We start from the raw sequence: 18932 nt of genomic DNA, 5'->3' as shown, positions 1-18932 counted from the left end.
CCCCCCCCCCCAACACGGCGCCCGCTTCTCTTTCGGCCATCGGCTCCAACCCCGCCCCCCCGGAAATCCCGGGATCCTCCGCTCGCTGCTGCCGCCGCGGCCGCCCTCTCCCCCCCCCCGGAAGCGGCGTCTGAGGCGGGCGTCAGTGCGGCTGCGCGGCCGGGCTGCTTGGGCTGCTTCGCTCTTGGCCGGCGTCTGAGGCGAAGGCGCCATGGACGTCGTCAAGGCCGAGATCGAGCGGAAGCGGAAGCTGCTGGAGGAGAAGGAGCTGCTCGGGGTGAGCCGGGGAGAGGGGGCCCGGGGCTCCTCCTGCCGGGTGAGGTGGCGGGGCGGCCCCTCCGCGCCGGGCCTCGCGGGTCTCTCCGGGGCCCCAGAGGGCGGCCTCCCTGAGCGCGACGGGGGAGCCTGGGCCTCGCGGCGGCCTTGGCCAGAGAGCGCTGCTTGTGCCGGGCGAGTCGGGCTCTGCGGGGGAGTCTCTTGCTCGGTCTCGCCGGTGTTTCTGGCGCCCCCGGGGGGGCTGGGGGGGACACACGCACAAAGGCCAGACGTGAAAGGCCGGCGAGCGGGATGAGCTTCCCCGAAAGAGAGCTCGCCCCCCGCCGCCCGCCCGCCGCTCCCATAATCTGCCACAGCATGGAAGACGTTTCCCTCCTGGCTCCAGTCGGGCGGCCTGTTCCTTCCTCCCAGCCTCCCGGCAGCGGCCATCGGGGCTGCCCAGGAGCAAAGCTCTGCCCGCACCAGCCTGGCTTTGGGGCTGCCAGGGCTTTTCAGTGCCCGGAAGCCAGCAGTTGTCTCTGGATGTGCCCTGGGACCATATGGGAAGAATGTGCTGGTGGCCTTTTTATATTCACGTCATTGTATATTAGATGAGAGCACCTTTCCCCCCTTAGTGTGCTAGTTGGTCCTGGTTCCTGTTAACTATCCTTGAGCTGTTATGAACCTGACAGCCCATCCCTTGTGCTTCACATTACTGAAAGAAGAAATGTTAGCTGTTTATGAAACATCACAATGTAGTAACTACTTTCCTTTCTTTCAGGGAAATAAAAAATACTTTAAGCGTAGTGAGTTGGCCAAGAAGGAAGAAGAGGCATATTTTGAAAGATGTGGTTGCAAGGTAATGTGAAAGCAGTAATGGTAGTGATTCTGGCTAGCTGTGCAGTGTCAGCTTAACCATAGTTTAAAATGTATTAATACATTAGTAGGAAATACACGGATTGCAACATGGTTATTAGTGACTAAAAATGGGAAGAATCAAGAACCCCTACTCAAAGAGGCAGGGAAAAGAAATATATGGTGTCCGTTCTTAATACATTAAATAAAATAACTTATAAAGGGCATGCAACTAAGAGATTTTTGGAATGTAGAATAAATTTCTACAGTTCTAGAATCTGGATAAAGAAAGTATCAAAACGTTTGTGTGTGAGAGAGATTAGAGTTACTTTAAACAGTTAGTTACAATATGATGGCTAGGAAAAATTACAAATAGGTGTGTTAAAAATAAATGAATGGTGAATGCTGTGTTTATGTTTCCTCTATCCTTTTTATTATTTAATTTATTAAAAAATGAATAATTCTTTGTTCACTCTATCACTGTTGCACTTTAGCCTGTAAACGAGAAGCCACCAGGAGAGGTATGAGTTTCCAAGAAAAGTTTGCAATGCAGGAAGAGGCATGCATGAGTATGCAGCTATTTGAATTTGTGTTTATAGTTTGGCTTCTTCTGTGGAGGGCATGAGGCTGCTTGAGAATAAAGCTTTTCTTTTTAAGTTGTGCTCCAGCAGGCATGTACCCTGGATCTGATATAACCAACCCTTTTGTAAAGCAAAGTAGAGGCTGCTAATTTCTAGATGCTGGCTCCATTGTGGGGTGAGAGTGGGGGTGGTGGCCTGAATGCGTAAAAGATGTATACCTTCCTTTCTTAGGCTGTAATCCTAATCCTGTTTACCTAGGAATAAATCCCATTGAATTTAATAGATTTTAACTTCTGAGTAGCCTCGACCAGTTAGCCAAGAGTGCCCACTTCTTGAAAGGCTATGAAATGCAGCTTGCATTTCTTGTTGTTTAGTTGGGGTGAAATAATAACTAAGCTCATACGTAAGACACATCATGACAAATAAGTCACCTGGAAGGCCTCTGCTCTTCTTCCCACCTCACTTTGATTGTATCAAAGCAGTTTGGATGTGAGGATTGTAGCGTGGAAATTTAGTAATGGGAAGTAATAGAACTAAATAATTGCCAATTTGCTGCCTTTCTTTTGGGACCCCAAAATCTGCTGCCTAAAGCAGGCCCATTTTATCCCGTCTCATTATGGTTGGTCATAATCTGATATATCCCATAGTATCCTACAGTATCCTGTAGTGTCAGGCCTATATATATATTTCACAAGTCATTAAGCCTATTAAAATCAAGTTACTTTTAGACAGAATTATTAGCAGTATTCAATTTAACATATTTCAAATATGCTGTGGAACGTAGCTTTTATGAAGTAGGATTGCTGGGATAGCTCAGTCCAGTAGAGCATGAGACTCTTAATCTCATAGTCGTGGGTTCAAGCCCCTTGTTGGGCAAAATATTCCTGCATTGCACTAAGTGACTGTTAGGATCCCTTCCAACTCTATGATTCTATGGTATTTTATGTTGTTATTTTTATTTCCTTTGCAACATTTATGAAAAGATAGGGTTTATAACTTCTGTTAGAAGGAGGAGTGTTATGACTTCTATCATCCATCATCATTGGACTTAGGATGAAAGCTGGTGGGGCCAGGACTTAAGGAGATACCGTATTGTGCACAGGCCTATAGCTGCAGGAGTGAAATGGAGTGCCCTGGCGGAATAACTTTGGAGTGAGGAAGGAGGCAGAATGTGTGGAGGGAGCCTGCCAGAGAGGGTGCTTTTCTTTTATAATAGAAAAAGGTGCTGGTACTCAGCATGAAGTTGTTGCAGTAATTGCCACACTTTTAACATTTGGAAAAAAAGGTGCCAGTACTGCATTCCCTTGAGTATTCCCAGAAAAGAGCACTGGCTTGTGTATAACTATGAAGGAAAGCGTTTCTGTTATTTTCTGGCTGTCACTACAGTTTTACTAACTTACATGGCAATAATATCAAGTAGCTGTGTAATTTCTCGTTTGACCTGGTTGCTTATGTCCCACTTAGAGAAACTTGGTTAAAATATTAGGAGTGTGGATGGAGCCAGTTGCTTTTCAAATAAAGAAAACTATGAGACATTTTAGCTCACCAAGAGCCTCCCAGATCTCTGCATTTCATTGAAATGTTGTTAGTGTGTTTAAAACAAAGCAAAAAACTCTGACATTTTGCAAATGAAGGTGCATTTGCTAAAGTCCTGAAAGTACTTTTATTTTATTTTATTTGGTGCAGACATTGCTTTTAACAATTCCACTGGTAAAATGGCTTAAATCTTTTTTTTCCCTTTCTGGGTCTTAACTCCTTTATTATCATAACCAACTTCTTTTTCACAGCTATTTGGGTGTGTGATAATGCATTTTAAAATACTGTTTTATACAATGAACTTAGGGCTGCTATTCTGTAAAAATCACTGTAATTTTTGCTTACTGCCTAAATGGTCCCAGATGTGCACTGTGGAGCTTTCCCCAAGGAATAGAGATATGCTTGAATGGCATTCTGCATTGATAGGTGAAATTGTCACCTGTGTCTATGGTGGAGAACGGCTGATATCACACTTCTTGAAAGTATGAGACATTTCAACCAGGGTATAATAGTTTGCACAGAAAAATGTTGTTATTGTTATTACCCACCATTCACCCTCATGTCATAGGCCAGGTTAAAAAGGTAAAGGGACCCCTGACCATTAGGTCCAGTTGTGGCCGACTCAGGGATTGCGGCTCTCATCTCGCTTTATCGGCCGAGGGAGCTGGCGTACAGCTTCCGGGTCATGTGGCCAGCATGACTAAGCCGCTTCTGGCAAACCAGAGCAGTGCACGGAAATGCCATTTACCTTCCCGCCGGAGCGGTACCTATTTATCTACTTGCACTTTGACATGCTTTCGAACTGCTAGGTTGGCAGGAGCAGGGACTGAGCAACAGGAGCTCACCCCGTCACGGGGATTCAAACCACCGACCTTCTGATCGGCAAGTCCTAGGCTCTGTGGATTAACCCACAGTGCCACCCACGTCCCCATAGGCCAGGTTACAATGTAAAAAGCAGTTTAAAAAATACAAAAAATTCAACCACAATAAATAGGGTGGGTCCTGACAACATACATTTCAGGTAATAGCTGATATTTTCTCAAGCCTCAGTTCACATCTAATGGCAGACTGTGGTTTGGCTTCTTCCTCCTTGTATGTGCTCTGTTTTCCTGGTTTGCCCATTGTTTTCCAGTCTAGCTGGATTGGGCAGACTGGTTTGTGCAAGCCATAGTGTGCCTCCAAATCACAATTGGAAACCATAGTTTTCAGTTACTGTATATAGTTGTCTAGCTGCTATATGTAGTAAACATAGTTCTCCTTTTGCCCATTTCCTGAGTGGCTGATGAGTTATGCATATCACCATGATAGTTTCAATGTATTGAATACCATATTGACTATATGTAGCAGGTTTCTCTTCACAAAAACGCTAGCTTTGTTTTGTCTGAAATTATAATTATTTCCATACTTTGTGGAGTGGAGAACTGAGGAATGCTTGCAGCCTATAGTTTATCTATATGAAAATTCCGTAGACAGGACAAAGCGAATTCTAAATTATTTTATATTACTGGCACGTCTTAGAGGTTACGGTCAGGTTTTTGCATGTCGGCTGTGCTGTGTAGTGCTAATAGCTGCTCTTAGAAGCAATCAGTGTTCCTGGAAGTTTAGACTTTTTCTGTGCCCATATTTAAAACTGGTTATGTTATGTTCCTTGTCTCTACCCAGGTTCAGCAGGAAGAGGAAGAGGAGGAGAAGACAGTAACTGCATCAAATCCAGTATTAGAACTAGAGTTGGCAGAGGAGAAGTTGCCTATGACTCTTTCTAGACAAGAGGTAAAGACAAATATATGAAGCTGGCAATATGCAGATAATTGTTTTGCCTTTACCAGATTAACAAATCTGCAGAGTATTTATATTTTACTGTGTGAAATTATAGTTATCATGAATTAACTATATGCCCATGAAGTTGTACAAGAGACCAGGGAATCAGCTAGCTAAATATATGAGGACATTCATCTGACTAGCTTTTCAGGCAGCAAAATTTTCGCATCAGTAACTTGTACTTTACTGATTTACCTGTAGCCAGTGCAGACATAATGATGGCTTACTCTTAACTTCAGGTAGGTAAGAGATCAGGAGTTCTCCCGCCCTCCCTTCCTACCCTTTTGAGAGTGATTTTCCTATTACCATAACTGCATTTACAAGGATATCACTGTTTGATGCCTAATGTTAGAGATGCTTAGAGCAGACCCATTGAAATAAATGTTCTTAACACATTGATTTCAGTGGGTCTGCTGAGTATGTCAGACATTTGTTAATCATGATTAAGTCTCAACAGGCTTCCTGTTGAATTAGGATTTTAAGACAATATTAAACTGTTTTCAAATCCTGATTTAAATAAATATTCCAAGCTATAGACATATTCCTCAGTTGTTGTAAAATTGGAAAGCTCAATCTAGAAAGAGGATGGAAGCTGTGTTACATCTGTCCCAACCCTTCAAGCGTTCCTGACTGCTGGTTATGCTGGTTGGGGCAGACGTAGCCCAACAGTATACGGAGGGCACCACATGGGTAACCCCCGACCTAGTTCATTGGAGATAATGTATTAATTTCCATCCACATTTCAGACATATATCTGTATGTATTGCCCCAAAATGTAGCCTAAATTTCCCCAACTTAATGTGGCTTAGGAACTCCCGTTATTCATCACAGAATTCTACTCATGTATGCTCCATAGATCAGAGGTGCAATTTTTGTAATTATATTTAACTAAAGCGAGATGTGCGCTGCAACCCCAGAGTCTGCCATGACTGGACCTAATGGTCACGGGTCCCTTTACCCTTAAACAGCTGCCACTAGTCATCATTAGGTATGTTGCTGCCCATTTTGTGCTCTTTAGCAAGGAACGATAAATTTCGTGAAAATAAGCAAGCACAGTGCTTGAGTTGTAATACCCTGTGGGGATGTGAATGGGTTGTTTGTTCTATTTTCTTCATTTGTTTAAAAGAAACACTTGACTTTTTCCAGGTCATGAGGAGATTGAGAGAAAGGGGTGAACCTATCAGACTGTTTGGAGAAACAGATTATGATGCCTTTCAGAGGCTGCGAAAGATAGAAATTCTAGCGCCAGAAGTCAACAAGGTAAATCTGTGCATAAGCATAAGAGAGATCATTTAAAGGGCTGTCCCTGTGCAAAATTGGTGCACCTGTAACATTATAGCCATGGATAGCCTGCTTCTTGTGCCCCTACCTATGTATATACTTCATAAATATATAATGTTATAATCCCACATAGAGGGACACAGAAAGTGCCTTCTGTCATCTTGACTTCTGTCAAGTGCCTTCTATCAACTTATTACTACACTTTAGTGTTGTAAGTAATGGTTTGGATTTACAGATAACCTCAATTGTAAGCTTTTTGTTGTTTAGAGGACAAATTTAGAAGTCACAACTTACGTATATTGCTGTAGTGAGACTTGGGATCAGTTCATGCATTTATCAGCTTCAGAGAAAGAGAACTGCCACCACTCAAATTGTGGCTGCTCGTGTGAATGACACTTCTTTTACTGTTAGGCCCAGTATGCCCTTAGAGATGTCTGTGTAGGATTCTCCAATGATATGAACTCTCTCTTAATGCTAAATCATGATTATACAATTATTATTATTTATTATTTATTAAATTTCTATTCTGCCTTTCATCCAAGGATCCCAAGGCGGTTTACAACATTAAAACACAAAAATACATATAGTAACAAATAAAAGCAATACTCCCACAGTATTGTTATTTATGATATTATTTATTAATGTTTAAAACAACTAACAGGGTTATGTAGTATGATGCCATGATACTCAAATTCTGTGTATAAAAATTGTAAGATACTTAAACATATTTTTTCAGGGTTTCAATTATGACAGTTCCTAGGATAACTCTGCATACTCTCAACTGTTGTTTTTATTTCCATAGGGATTAAGGAATGACCTGAAGGCTGCTTTGGATAAGATAGACCAGCAGTATCTGAATGAAATTGTGGGTGGGCAGGAACAGGGAGAGGATGATACACAGAATGATCTCAAAGTCCATGAAGAGAACACAACAATTGAAGAATTGGAGGTATTATATTATTTTTTACTGTTTTCAAATTGTGACCAAGGCACCATGCTGGTAAATAAATTCTGCACCAAGAGAAGATGGATTCTGCTACTTGCAAAAAGAATGCAGATTGAGAAAATGTGCATAATTCTCATTTGTATAATTTTACAAGTTTTATAATCTCCTACTAATTTATTTAGACAAGAGACAATTGGACTGCAAAAATTTCTGCAACAGTTGTCCATAGTGGTCAAATTGCCTGGAGGCTGGCAGAAACCTGAACCCCCTCCATTGCCTTTTTAATGACTCCCTTACTTGCTCTTTTTAAGAAGCCTATTGGGGAGGGCATAATTTGTCTAAAATGTGAAGGAGACTGTCATGGAGAGGCTTTTGAATTTTATTATGGGTTCCCCCATATGCTTGCTGCTATAATGGCTTGAAATGTGCTCTCTACCTGAGACAGTCTCTTCCTAAGGAAGCCGGAACTTAGAATCATAGAATCATAGAGTTGGAATAGACCACAAGGGCCATCGAGTCCAACCCCCTGCCAAGCAGGGAACACCATCAGAGCACTCCTGACATATGGTTGTCAAGCCTCTGCTTAAAGACCTCCAAAGAAGGAGACTCCACCACACTCCTTGGCAGCAAATTCCACCGTCGGACAGCTCTTACTGTCAGGAAGTTCTTCCTAATGTTTAGGTGGAATCTTCTTTCTTGTAGTTTGGATCCATTGCTCCGTGTCCACTTCTCTGGAGCAGCAGAAAACAACCTTTCTCCCTCCTCTATGTGACATCCTTTTATATATTTGAACATGGCTATCATATCACCCCTTAACCTCCTCTTCTCCAGGCTTAACATGCCCAGCTCCCTTAGCCGTTCCTCATAAGGCATCGTTTCTAGGCCTTTGAACATTTTGGTTGCCCTCCTCTGGACACGTTCCAGTTTGTCAGTGTCCTTCTTGAACTGTGGTGCCCAGAACTGGACACAGTACTCCAGGTGAGGTCTGACTTGGAGACTTCTATCACATCTCCCCTTAATTTCCTTTTCTCTACGCTAAACAAACTGCTCCTTCAGTTGTTCCTCATAGGACGTGTTTTCCTCACCCATCAACACCTTGGCCACCCTCTAGTTTATCAGTGTGTTTTAGCATGGCACCAATAACTGGGTGCACTACTCTTCAGCTGCATAGACTAGAGTGGAACTCTATTCCTTGTGATCCGAACACTCATGCTTCTGTTAACGCCACTTAAAAATTACATTACCTTCTTATAAAGAGTCACACCACACTGCCCTCCTCATGTTCAGATTGCAATCCACTCAGAAACCTGTATGTTTTTAATGCTAAGCCAGGTCTTCCCCATCTTAAACTTCTGTCCTTTTTGTACCTGTTTACAGGACTTAACATTTATCTCTACTTTCATCATGTTGGCCCAGTGTTGCAACCTGTCAAGGTCATTCTGAATCTTGATTCTCTGTTCTTTGATATTAGATCTACTCAGCTTCATGTGATCTGCAGTTTTTATAAGGATACCCACTATGCCAGGCATCCCCAAACTCTGCCCTCCAGCTGTTTTGGGACTACCAACTCCCATCATCCCTAGCTAACAGGACCAGTGGTCAGGGATAATGGGAGTTGTAGTCCCAAAACAGCTGGAGGGCCAAGTTTGGGAATGCCTACACTATGCCCTCAGCCTAGTCATTTATAAAAAATGTTTGAATAGCACAGGAACCAAGGCTAGGGCCTTGTAGCAATCCTCTTGAGACTTCTTGCCATTACAGGAGCACCTGTTGATTATGGTTGCTCACTGAACAGTAGAATTGACCAGCCCATATTTATCATTTTGTGAATAAGAATATCACGGGAGACTTGATCAGAGGCTTTCCTGAAATCAAGATACACTATGTCCATCGCATTGTCATGAACTACCAAAGCATTAATTCTTTCAAAATAGGGTAAGGCTTATGTGGATGATTTATTCTAGATTAAACACATGATGAATGATAATCAGTGCATTGTTTTCAAATGTTTATGTACACTTAATAATCTGTTGGGTATCAGTGTTAAGTTGAGTGGCCGGATCCAACTCCACCCCGCCCCATTTTGGAAGATAGGGGCAATATTTACCCAACTCCAGTCTTACAGAACCTCATCTGTTTCCCAGTAATTCACAAAGATTACAGTAACTGTCTCTGAAATAAAACCTACAAGTTTCTTCAACAGCTTGCAGTATAATTTATCTGGCCCATGGGACTTGAACTCACATATAGCAGTGTTCCTGGGCTGCCTCACCTCATACCATTTGTTCTACTTTCCCCAGTTTGAATACAATTCCACTTAGGGGCCACTGAAACAAAATTGGAATTGAGTGGTTCCGGCTTCTGTCCATCACCTGTCATTAATTTCTTCAACTTGTCCAAGCAGTGGACCTACCCCTTTCCTGTTCTTCTGGCTCTGAACATATCCAGTGAATCCCTATATTTTTGTTTTTAGCATCCCTTGCAAGCTTTTGCTTCTTCCAGGCTTCAGCCTTGCTGAAACCATCTTTACAGGTTTGGGATCCTCCATCAAACTTGTCCTCCCTCATATATGCCTCCCTCTGTCTCCTGGATGTGTCTTTTTAAAGTCTTCTCATTGGAGAGCTCTTTGTGCATTCACTGGCCTCTTTGGATGTCTCCTGTTTTCTCACTGGAATGGTTTGCGACTGGTTTTTCACTATTTCCACATTTGAAAATCTCCCATTCCACTTGTGCTCTTTTTTTCTTATTCAGAATTTCTAGTCGTGGAATTCTATGGCTTCCTAAAACTGTCTTTCCTTAAAGCCCAAGGTACAAATCCAACTTGGCTTTGTTTGTATTTCCCTTGCTATCACATAGGAATCTGCCTTAGACCAACGCAGACCACTGATTGGTGAGAATCAGCACTGGCTGGTAGCAGTTCTCCAGGGTTTCAGGCAGGATTCAGTGATGGCCCTACTGGGAGACCCCAGGGGTTGAACCTAAGACCTGTTGCATGCAGACTTATGCTGTGCCACAATATATGTATCACACGTTCGTCAAGCAGGTCTTTATTAAGTCCAAGATCTCAGCTCCTTTCTTGTTCCTTTGGCAGGTTGATCAGGAAGGCAAACATTTATTAGATGTTTGATTGTTAGCAGATGCCAGGGCAGTTGAAGTCCTCTATTACAACCATCATATTCTCTTTTTGTAATCTGTTGTAGAAAATCATCACCCACGTTTTCCACTTGGCTGGGTAATTTGTAGTATGCTGCCACAATGATGCCACTTTTGTTTTTCTCTCCTTTTATCCTTACCCAGATGCTTTCAACAGAGCTTCCACTCTCAGATTCATGGATTTCTATGCAGGTGTGTGTGCTTGTGTCTGTGTCCCTTTCACTTTCTGGACTCTATTCCTTTAGAACAAGATACTGCCATCACTTCTAATATCCATTCACAAGCCTCGTCCGATCAAGTGTCAATGAGACCTGTTGGGTCAACTTACCTGCCTGTATTAGGGTATTAAAATCATCCTGTTAGTTTCCCATACTGCTGTGTGCTAGTTAGTACATTGACATTGAAATCTATGGGTGCCTCACCCTCTCAGTTTTCGTGCTGTATTTACTGGAAAGTTGCTAGGCATCGCCTTCATTGCCCTGTGTTTTCCTTTCTTGTCTCTCAAAAATGGCTCAGTTCTTATCTCTGGGCTTTGGGTTCCCTTCCCTGCAGGGTTAGTTTAAAGTCCACATGATGAGGCTTGTGGGGCTCCTGTCAAACACATCTCCCCCATCCTCATGAGTTGTACCCCATCTCTTACCAGAAATTCATCATTTGGGTAGCGCTGGCTGTGGCCCAAGGAACCAGACCTTTCCTGATGATCAGCAGGAATGGAAGACAATTGTTGGATTTGATGAGTCTCTGCATCCTCTCTGTTGTGTCTTGGAGGGCAGCACCACTCTTGAGATAACATGTCATATCTGCACTCAGCTGTGTCTCTCTGGGGAATCTCTTGTTCAGAGGAACAAACTGAATATATGAGTAAACACTGGGATGTGACTTGGTTAGCATTCTCAACCCTGACTTACGAAATTTAAAGGGAGAGCCTTTCAAAAACACTGTGAAGTACTTCCTAATTTTATCTGTAATATGATGTTCTTTATGTAAACTTGCATCAGCTATTTTTGTTTTTGGAAGACATCTCAATGGAAAATCTCTTTTGCAGGCTTTGGGAGAATCCTTAGGACAAGGGGATGACCATAAAGACATGGATATCATAACCAAATTCTTGAAGGTAAGTAGCCTAACAAGCAAGAACCTTTGGCCTGTAAGCAATCATGGCTGGGGCATCATCATTTTCTAGGACTATTCTATTACATGGAAAATGTCGATTCATTTATAGTATGATATTATTATTATTATTATTTATTATTTATTGTTTATACCCCGCCCATCTGGCTGGGAAATAATTACAACCCAATCAGATACATATCTATCCAGAATTAACTAACATTGCAAGTACTATTTCTTTGTAAGTAAATGAATGGGGTTGCAGCTTTAGTTTATGGACACTGTTCATATTTAGCCACTGTGTGGCAGTATGGCTTAAATTTGTTTGTCATCTTCAGTTTCTTCTTGGAGTCTGGGCTAAGGAGTTGAATGCCAGAGAAGATTATGTGAAACGTGGTGTACAAGGCAAACTAAACAGCGCCACTCAGAAGCAGACAGAATCATACCTGAGACCTCTGTTCAGAAAACTTCGGAAAAGGGTAACTTCAGCAACACACTATCTTAAGTCTTCTACAAGATTTAGGCATGAGTGTTTTACCAGCAGACAATTCTTACCCTCCGTTCCACACTTTGTTTACAATCTAGCTTGATGATGAGAACTCAGAATCTCACACTGTTTTGTGATGTTTTGATTGACCTAATAAAGGTTTTGCTGTATTAGGGATTCTGGAATTAAGCAAGACTGCTTTTTTCAGTCACCCTTTTCTAACTATGTAGCACAGTGGAGGGGAATTTCCAGCCTGTGAGCCAAAGTTGGCCTGCAAGCCTCACCATTGGGCTTCCAGGCTGTTTTGGCTAAGCCATGCTCAACGGCCCTACATCTGATGCCATGTGTGATGTCAGGTATGAGGCAGGAAAGGTTGGGACTTGGCCTAAAGGTGCTTTACTCAGTGTGTTCCAAATGGGGAACAACCAGCTGATTTCCGGGCACTTTGTAAGCACTGTGCTCAGCCCTAGTGAAGTGCTGAGCACAGGGATGGCAAAGGGCCCAACAACCAGCTGATTGCTGTGCTTTTGGGATGTCACTGTGACATCAGGTGCTCCCACACACCTGTCACAGTTGGCTGGTGGAGTGGGGAGGAGATAAAGATCTGACCCCTGGGGCCAAAATGCTTCCCTACCCCTCATGGAGTGTGTGCAGTGACATTTTCTTTTTCACAGATGGAGGAAGTGAAACAGACTGCTAATTCGTACAATACCAGGGCATGAAAGATCCTTTCTGGATCTTCTACTTCATATCCACTGACATGGCCATTTTTAAATTTGCCAGTTTTCTTTCTAGTCTTAGTTAACATTCACTTTTTCAACATGTCTGCCTGTGCACAAGATCAAGACAGTACCGTATTTTTCGCTCTATAACACGCACCTGACCATAACACGCACATCGTTTTTAGAGGAGGAAAACAAGAAAAAAAATATTCTGAATGAAACAGTGGACGTATCATTTTTGTGCTTCATGCTGTGGCCACAGACATGTGATCTGATGGTGAATTTGGGGTGACCCAATGCAAAAATCCTGAGAATCCCTGTAACCACTTTTTTGCACCATTGCAGCCCCAGGCATGATTTTTGGGGGGCAGGCTGTAGCCATGGACATGCTATGTGCTCTGATGGTGAATTTTGGCTGACCCAATGCAAAGATCCTGAGGATCCATGTGGATCCATGCTTTGTAACCACGTTTTTGCACCATTGCAGCCCCAGGCAACAGTGGGTGCGTGATTTTTTGGGGGGGGCAGGCTGTAGCCATGGACATGCTGTGTGCTCTGATGGTGAATTTGGGGTGACCCAATGCAAAGATCCTGAGGATCCATGTGGATCCATGCTTTGTAACCACATTTTAAGTGGGGAGGGAAGGAAAAACACAGAAGGCTAAGAATGCAGGAGAGGGCTATAACGTGAGGAAAGGAAGGCAAAAGTTCCCCCCCACCCACCCACCCAAGCCAGCCAGCGCGCTCTCTCTCTCTCCCTCCCTCCCATCTGCATGTTTTCCGGCTGCCTGATATTTATTTTTTTTAATTGCCTTGACAGAAGAAAGCATTTTAACTGCATTAAGAACTATTTAGCAGTGAAACCTAAGCTTTGCCATCCCTTAAGAGGTACAGACACTGTAATCTTCCAGATCGCATGAATTTACAGGCAAAACACTGTTTAAGGATTTCATCCTTTTAAATGGAAGAAAGCATATTTGAATGCTGTGTGTCCCCAAAAACAAAAAGCAGGAAGTCAAATCAGAATTTTAAGCCGAACCTGTAATCTCTCTCCCTTCACAAACATTGTTCCCTCCGCAGCATGGAGAGGAATTAGAGGGACGCTCTGCTTTCCTCTCTTCTTGCCTGGAGGGGAGGGGATTTGCCTGCTCTTTGTTCCGTTTCAGCAAACACAGCAAGGAAACAGAGCAGGGTGGGCAGTAAGACCCTGAGGCAGAATGCAGGAAAGCAGCCACTTCCTCTTCTTGCCTGGAGGGGAGGGGCTTTCCCTGCTCTTTGTTCCGTTTCAGCAATCTGAAGCCCGATTTGATTTTTGTCTGATTTTTTGGCTCCAGGGACCACACATTCGCTCCATAACACGCACAGACATTTCCCCTTCCTTTTCAGGAGAAAAAATCTGCGTGTTATAGAGCGAAAAATACGGTAATTCCCTTTTTATAGATAGAAATTAAGGCTGATGTGCAGTAACCCACAGGAAGTCACATAGAAATCCATGGAAGAGGAGTAGAGATGTGAAACCTTTCTTCGAGCCAAACTCAGCTCTCTTGTTAGTCACACTTGTGTTGAACTCACCACACTGTGGAAAACAGGATGCAGGAGCTTTGTGGAGCAGCACAGTTGGCAATGGTAGGGGAGAAGGCAGGAAGACTAACAGTAGGTGGAGCCAGTCAGTGACAGGCAGATCCACCCAGTGACTGGCGGCATGGAAGAAGGCGGGCACAGGCAAGGGATTGGCGGAGGGAAGAGAGATGGGTGAGGCGGTTGTCGTTTAGTCGTGTCTGACTCTTCGTGACCCCATGAACCAGAGCACGCCAGGCACTTCTGTCTTCCACTTCCTCCTGCAGTTTGGTCAAACTCATGTTGGTAGCTTCGAGAACACTGTCAAACCATGTCGTCCCCTTCTCCCTGTGCCCTCCATCTTTCCCAACATCAGGGTCTTTTCCAGGGAGTCTTCTCTTCTCATGAGGTGGCCAAAGTATTGGAGCCTCAGCTTCACGATCTGTCTTTCCAGTGAGCACTCAGGGCTGATTTCCTTCAGAATGGAGAGGTTTGTTCTTCTTGCAGTCCATGGGACTCTCAAGAGTCTCCTCCAGCACCATAATTCAAAAGCATCAATTCTTTGGTGATCAGCCTTCTTTATGGTCCAGCTCTCACTTCCATACATCACTACTGGGAAAACCATGGCTTTAACTATACGGACCTTTGTTGGCAAGGTGATGTCTCTGCTTTTTAAGATGCTTTCTAGGTTTGTCATTGCTTTTCTCCCAAGAAGCAGGCGTCTCTTAATTTCGTGGCTGCTGTCACCATCTGCAGTGATCATGGAGCCCAAGGAAGTAAAATCTCTCTCTGCCTCCATTTCTTCCCCTTCTATTTGCCAGGAGGTGAGGGGACCAGTGGTCATGATCTTCGTTTTTTTGATGTTGAGCTTCAGACCATATTTTGCACTCTCCTCTTTCACCCTCATTAAAAGGTTCTTTAATTCCTCCTCACTTTCTGCCATTAAGGTTGTGTCATCTGCATATCTGAGGTTGTTGATATTTCTTCCGGCAATCTTAATTCCGGCTTGGGATTCATCCCGCCCAGCCTTTCGCATGATGAATTCTGCGTATAAGTTAAATAAGCAGGGAGACCCCTCATTTATCCTAGTGTATTAGCTTCCAGTGCTCATGTTTTTCTCTCCAAGGATAGTGAAGCAGAGCCATGAGGACACTCAGCGCATGGCAACAGTGAGCTGCCTGCCTCTGCCACTCAGATTCTCCTAGCCTGGAGCAGAGCTGGAGCACAACGGGAGTGGTGGCTGAGCTGGTGGGGTGGCTGGGAGAAGCAAAGAGAAACAGTACTCTAGACAAAGCAAATTAGTGGGGTTGGCTGCTTCCCTGCAGATTTGCAAATATATAAAAGCTCCTGTAAGATTGAACCCTCCACTCACACGCAAAGGTGTGTTCTTTGTCGCAGCATAATTACCCACTTGAGGTCAAGCTTCTCTAATTCTGGTCTGTCTCTGTATCAGGTGTGATTGGCTTTTGCAGCCACTCTCAGTGCAGCAGAACGGCTCGCTTTCAAAGGAACTAACATGCTGCTCTGGAAGTGTGCCTGCTTCTGTCACTCAGGCACAAACAAAGGAGCGGGGTTTCTCTCAGGCTGGCTAGTTCTTACATTCTCCAAAAGTAAGCGTTTTTGGCTGTGAGGGTTGATCATGTCTGTGGTCTTATTTAAGATATAGTGTGGTATGAGAATCACGAGTTTCGTTGCCTACTTGATATTTGCTGTTTTGTCTTTAGAATATCCCTGCTGACATCAAGGAATCAATAACGGACATTATCAAGTTCATGCTGCAAAGGGAGTATGTGAAGGTACTGAACTTTTACAGAGTCAATGATATTTATGTTTTGTGGCTTAATTGGCTTGAGGCAGGTGCAGGCCAGATCTTCATCTTCCATCACTCCCTCGAGCAAAAAATAAATAAATTGATGGGGGGGGGGTGGCGCATCTACCTCTCGATCACCTGGTGTCACAGTGATGTGAAGTGACATTTGAAGCCCCAACAATTAGGTGACTATTGGGACTTCAAAGCACCATTGATCAGTGGGGCTTCAAAGTCCAGCCCAGGACTCCTTGCAAAGAACCCTGCACTGTGCTTTGTAGCCCCCACAATCAGCTGATCGCCAGCACTTCAAATCACTGTGCAGGGCTCTTTGGAAGCTGATTGGCAATGCTCCTAAAGCCCCTTTTGGCCTAGCCCAGCTCTATTTTTAACCACTTGCATCTGATGTCATGTGGGACTTTGGACGATTGGCGACTAAGTGTGACTTTGCCAAATGGCCTGGGGGGCCTGATTAGGTCTCGTGCTGGAGGTCCCCCCCCCTGCATTAAGGGAGGTGAAAGTGTCTCTAGCTTAACCCTTCAGAGAAATATTGTTAGCTCTAATAAGCATAGAAATGCAGGTTCAAACATGTATAAGTTGTTGTTTAGACCTTCAGGTGCAGGGATGGGAGAACATATTGCATTGTATGATTCTTTGAGACTTGGACCGGCTGACCTTCAGGTTTGCATGTGGACATTGTCAGACACTGACTGGGCAGGGTGGGTTAATCACATAACGCTATCCAAGCTTCTGAAAAGTTCTGTGTTGATTAATGAGATCTGGGGAATGCTGTATTTTATAGTGGTTTTTTTGTGTTTTGTTTTAAACTGATCTAGTAAGATTTTTACTGTTTCAAGAAATGCTAATTTTGGTGCCTTGTCAGTGAAAGTAATAATTATTGTGAAGCCATTTTGCAGAAAGCTTGTAAGCATGAGGACTGCAGGTGTGCTCTGGCCTGTGGCTCTAGAGCTATTAGCCACAAAATCTGAAGATGGGGCTCTTGGCTTTCTTTTAGCTGTCCCTGCAGGCTCTGTGCCTCCCCTGGTGCCTCTTGCCTTGCCCGTCAGTTGCCTGCCTTTATTTCTGCAGGCTAACGACGCCTATCTGCAGATGGCCATTGGGAACGCTCCCTGGCCTATCGGCGTCACTATGGTGGGCATCCATGCGCGAACTGGTCGAGAGAAGATTTTCTCAAAGCACGTGGCTCACGTTCTGAATGATGAAACTCAGAGGAAATACATCCAGGTGAGATAAAGAGTGGTGGATCCATTTTCCGGAGAGTCACTTTCTTTAATCTTAAGCATTCAGCATTTGTAAGCACAAACAGGAGGCTTAAGCCTGCCCCGCTCAGCCCCGGGGCTGCAACTCTCCCACGTCTGGTCTTGGTTACCAGCATGCCATTCTTGTATTTATCTCTGCAGGGCTTGAAGAGGCTGATGACCATTTGCCAGAAACATTTCCCTACCGACCCATCCAAATGTGTGGAGTACAATGCGCTGTGACAATGTGGATATGCAGGTTATGAGAGAAGAAAGCAGTCAGAAATGCTCTCCGTTTGGGAACTGGAGTGAGCTGGGCTGGGAGAAGAAAGGCATGCGGCTTTACTGAGGCTCAGTTGCACAGATCACCTTCATTTTGTCTTTTGATGAACCTTTATGTCTTCTTCAAGTCCTGGGCTGGAACATGTTGCCGGCTTGTCTCGCTCGCTTGAGGACACGTTTGTATATGTGTGTGTTTCCTTTAATTTTTATCAGAGCAAAAGTTCAGTTCTACCTTGCCTTTTAGATTTTGAGCCTCCTTGCTTTATAAGGACTGATTTCATCACAGTTTTGAAACATGAGTTGTATTTATCATTGTACATAGGACCATTTTAATTTCTTGGTACTTCATTTATAGGAAAAATATATTTCTAAGAAATGTACTCAAGCTTTTGATTGATTCATTGATTTTTGTATCAGAAATTATTTTTCATGATTGTCACCAGGACACTTAACTCCACACTGTGGTGTGAGAACTTTAGGGTGAACAGAACTGGTCCAGCTAAACTGGCATCCTGCTACCTCTGTCTTTGTGCATTATGACTTCGTTATCCTATAAAATGCTATCTTGTATTTTTGGGGGGAGCCTGGAGGATTTTTCTGGCACCAAAATTTGAACAATAATTTGTAGGATCATGATAATTACACTGCTAAGTAACAGGTAAAAGGAAAAGATCTTTCAGAGATCCCTCCTCCGACTTTTACCAGGAGCAGGGCCAGCGGTGCCCTCTCTTCCTGGCGCCCGTGGGCCAGCCCTGTTTCCCTTTCCCTCAGGTGAAATCCCCAATGGAGAATGAATCACGAGCGACAGTGGGTTTTTCTCTTGGGAAAACAGGTTGCAAACAGACTTTATTGTAACAGATCTGAAGAAGGAGTTTTGGTTCTTCCTCTTCCACAGAAATGTAACAAACTGCTGTTGCTTTTTATTAAAACGTAAACTGTCTCAAGTTATAGGCTGTATGCTGTTCGAGTTTAAGGTTACTTTCTTCTACGCATTTTCCATAGATCAGACTTCTCCACTCCCACTTCAGGAACGTCGGCTTTTAACTGGACTGTTTCCCTGCAGACTCCCAAATCCTCCTTGGCCTCAGAACCACTATTGCCCTTTCCTGTCAGAGGACCCATTTCCCCGCAAAACACTGTGTGGGACTGTGCCTTGCCTATTTTAACCGGGGTCTGCATCTTCGCTCTCCTCACAGACCCCAGGAATCTCCCTCCACTCCGCCTCCCTTGCAACTCTGGCCAGTTAACTCTTTGCTGGCAGGGGGAGAAACACTCGGGGACTC

At 43.8% G+C, this 18932-nt stretch overlaps 1 protein-coding gene across 6 annotated transcripts; it reads left to right on the top strand.

Annotated features, from left to right (window-relative positions):
• Window positions 1–137: 137 nt before the first annotated feature.
• On the top strand, window positions 138–18589 carry PRPF18 (pre-mRNA processing factor 18). Of its 6 annotated transcripts, XM_083464199.1 has the most exons (12): window positions 147–277; window positions 1037–1114; window positions 1605–1631; window positions 4890–4997; window positions 6192–6305; window positions 7129–7275; window positions 10570–10617; window positions 11471–11539; window positions 11874–12014; window positions 16026–16097; window positions 17198–17353; window positions 17530–18589. In XM_083464199.1, the coding sequence occupies exons 1-12, from the start codon at window positions 212–214 to the stop codon at window positions 17608–17610; spliced, it is 1107 nt and encodes a 368-aa protein (XP_083320325.1). In that variant the 5' UTR covers window positions 147–211; the 3' UTR covers window positions 17611–18589. The 6 variants fall into 6 exon arrangements, with proteins under 6 accessions (XP_083320329.1, XP_083320326.1, XP_083320325.1 ...); XM_083464200.1 differs by lacking the exon at window positions 1605–1631 and having other exon boundaries at window positions 145–277; XM_083464202.1 differs by lacking the exon at window positions 10570–10617.
• The last annotated feature ends 343 nt before the right edge of the window (window positions 18590–18932 follow it).

This window comes from Podarcis liolepis (assembly GCF_965112155.1).
Source record: "Podarcis liolepis genome assembly, chromosome: 10".
Classification (NCBI taxonomy): Eukaryota; Metazoa; Chordata; class Lepidosauria; order Squamata; family Lacertidae; genus Podarcis; species Podarcis liolepis.
Note: the sequence above shows the minus strand (reverse complement) of the source record. Positions and strands in the feature narration are given on the sequence as shown.

Excerpts from the sequence above, each read along its gene's own strand:
- PRPF18 (XM_083464198.1), top strand. The coding sequence starts at position 935 with ATGAACCTGACAGCCCATCCCTTGTGCTTCACATTACTGAAAGAAGAA. Across the intron at positions 1,115-4,889 it reads TTGAAAGATGTGGTTGCAAG|GTTCAGCAGGAAGAGGAAGA; the intron begins GTAATGTGAAAG and ends GTCTCTACCCAG. Across the intron at positions 6,306-7,128 it reads TAGCGCCAGAAGTCAACAAG|GGATTAAGGAATGACCTGAA; the intron begins GTAAATCTGTGC and ends TTATTTCCATAG.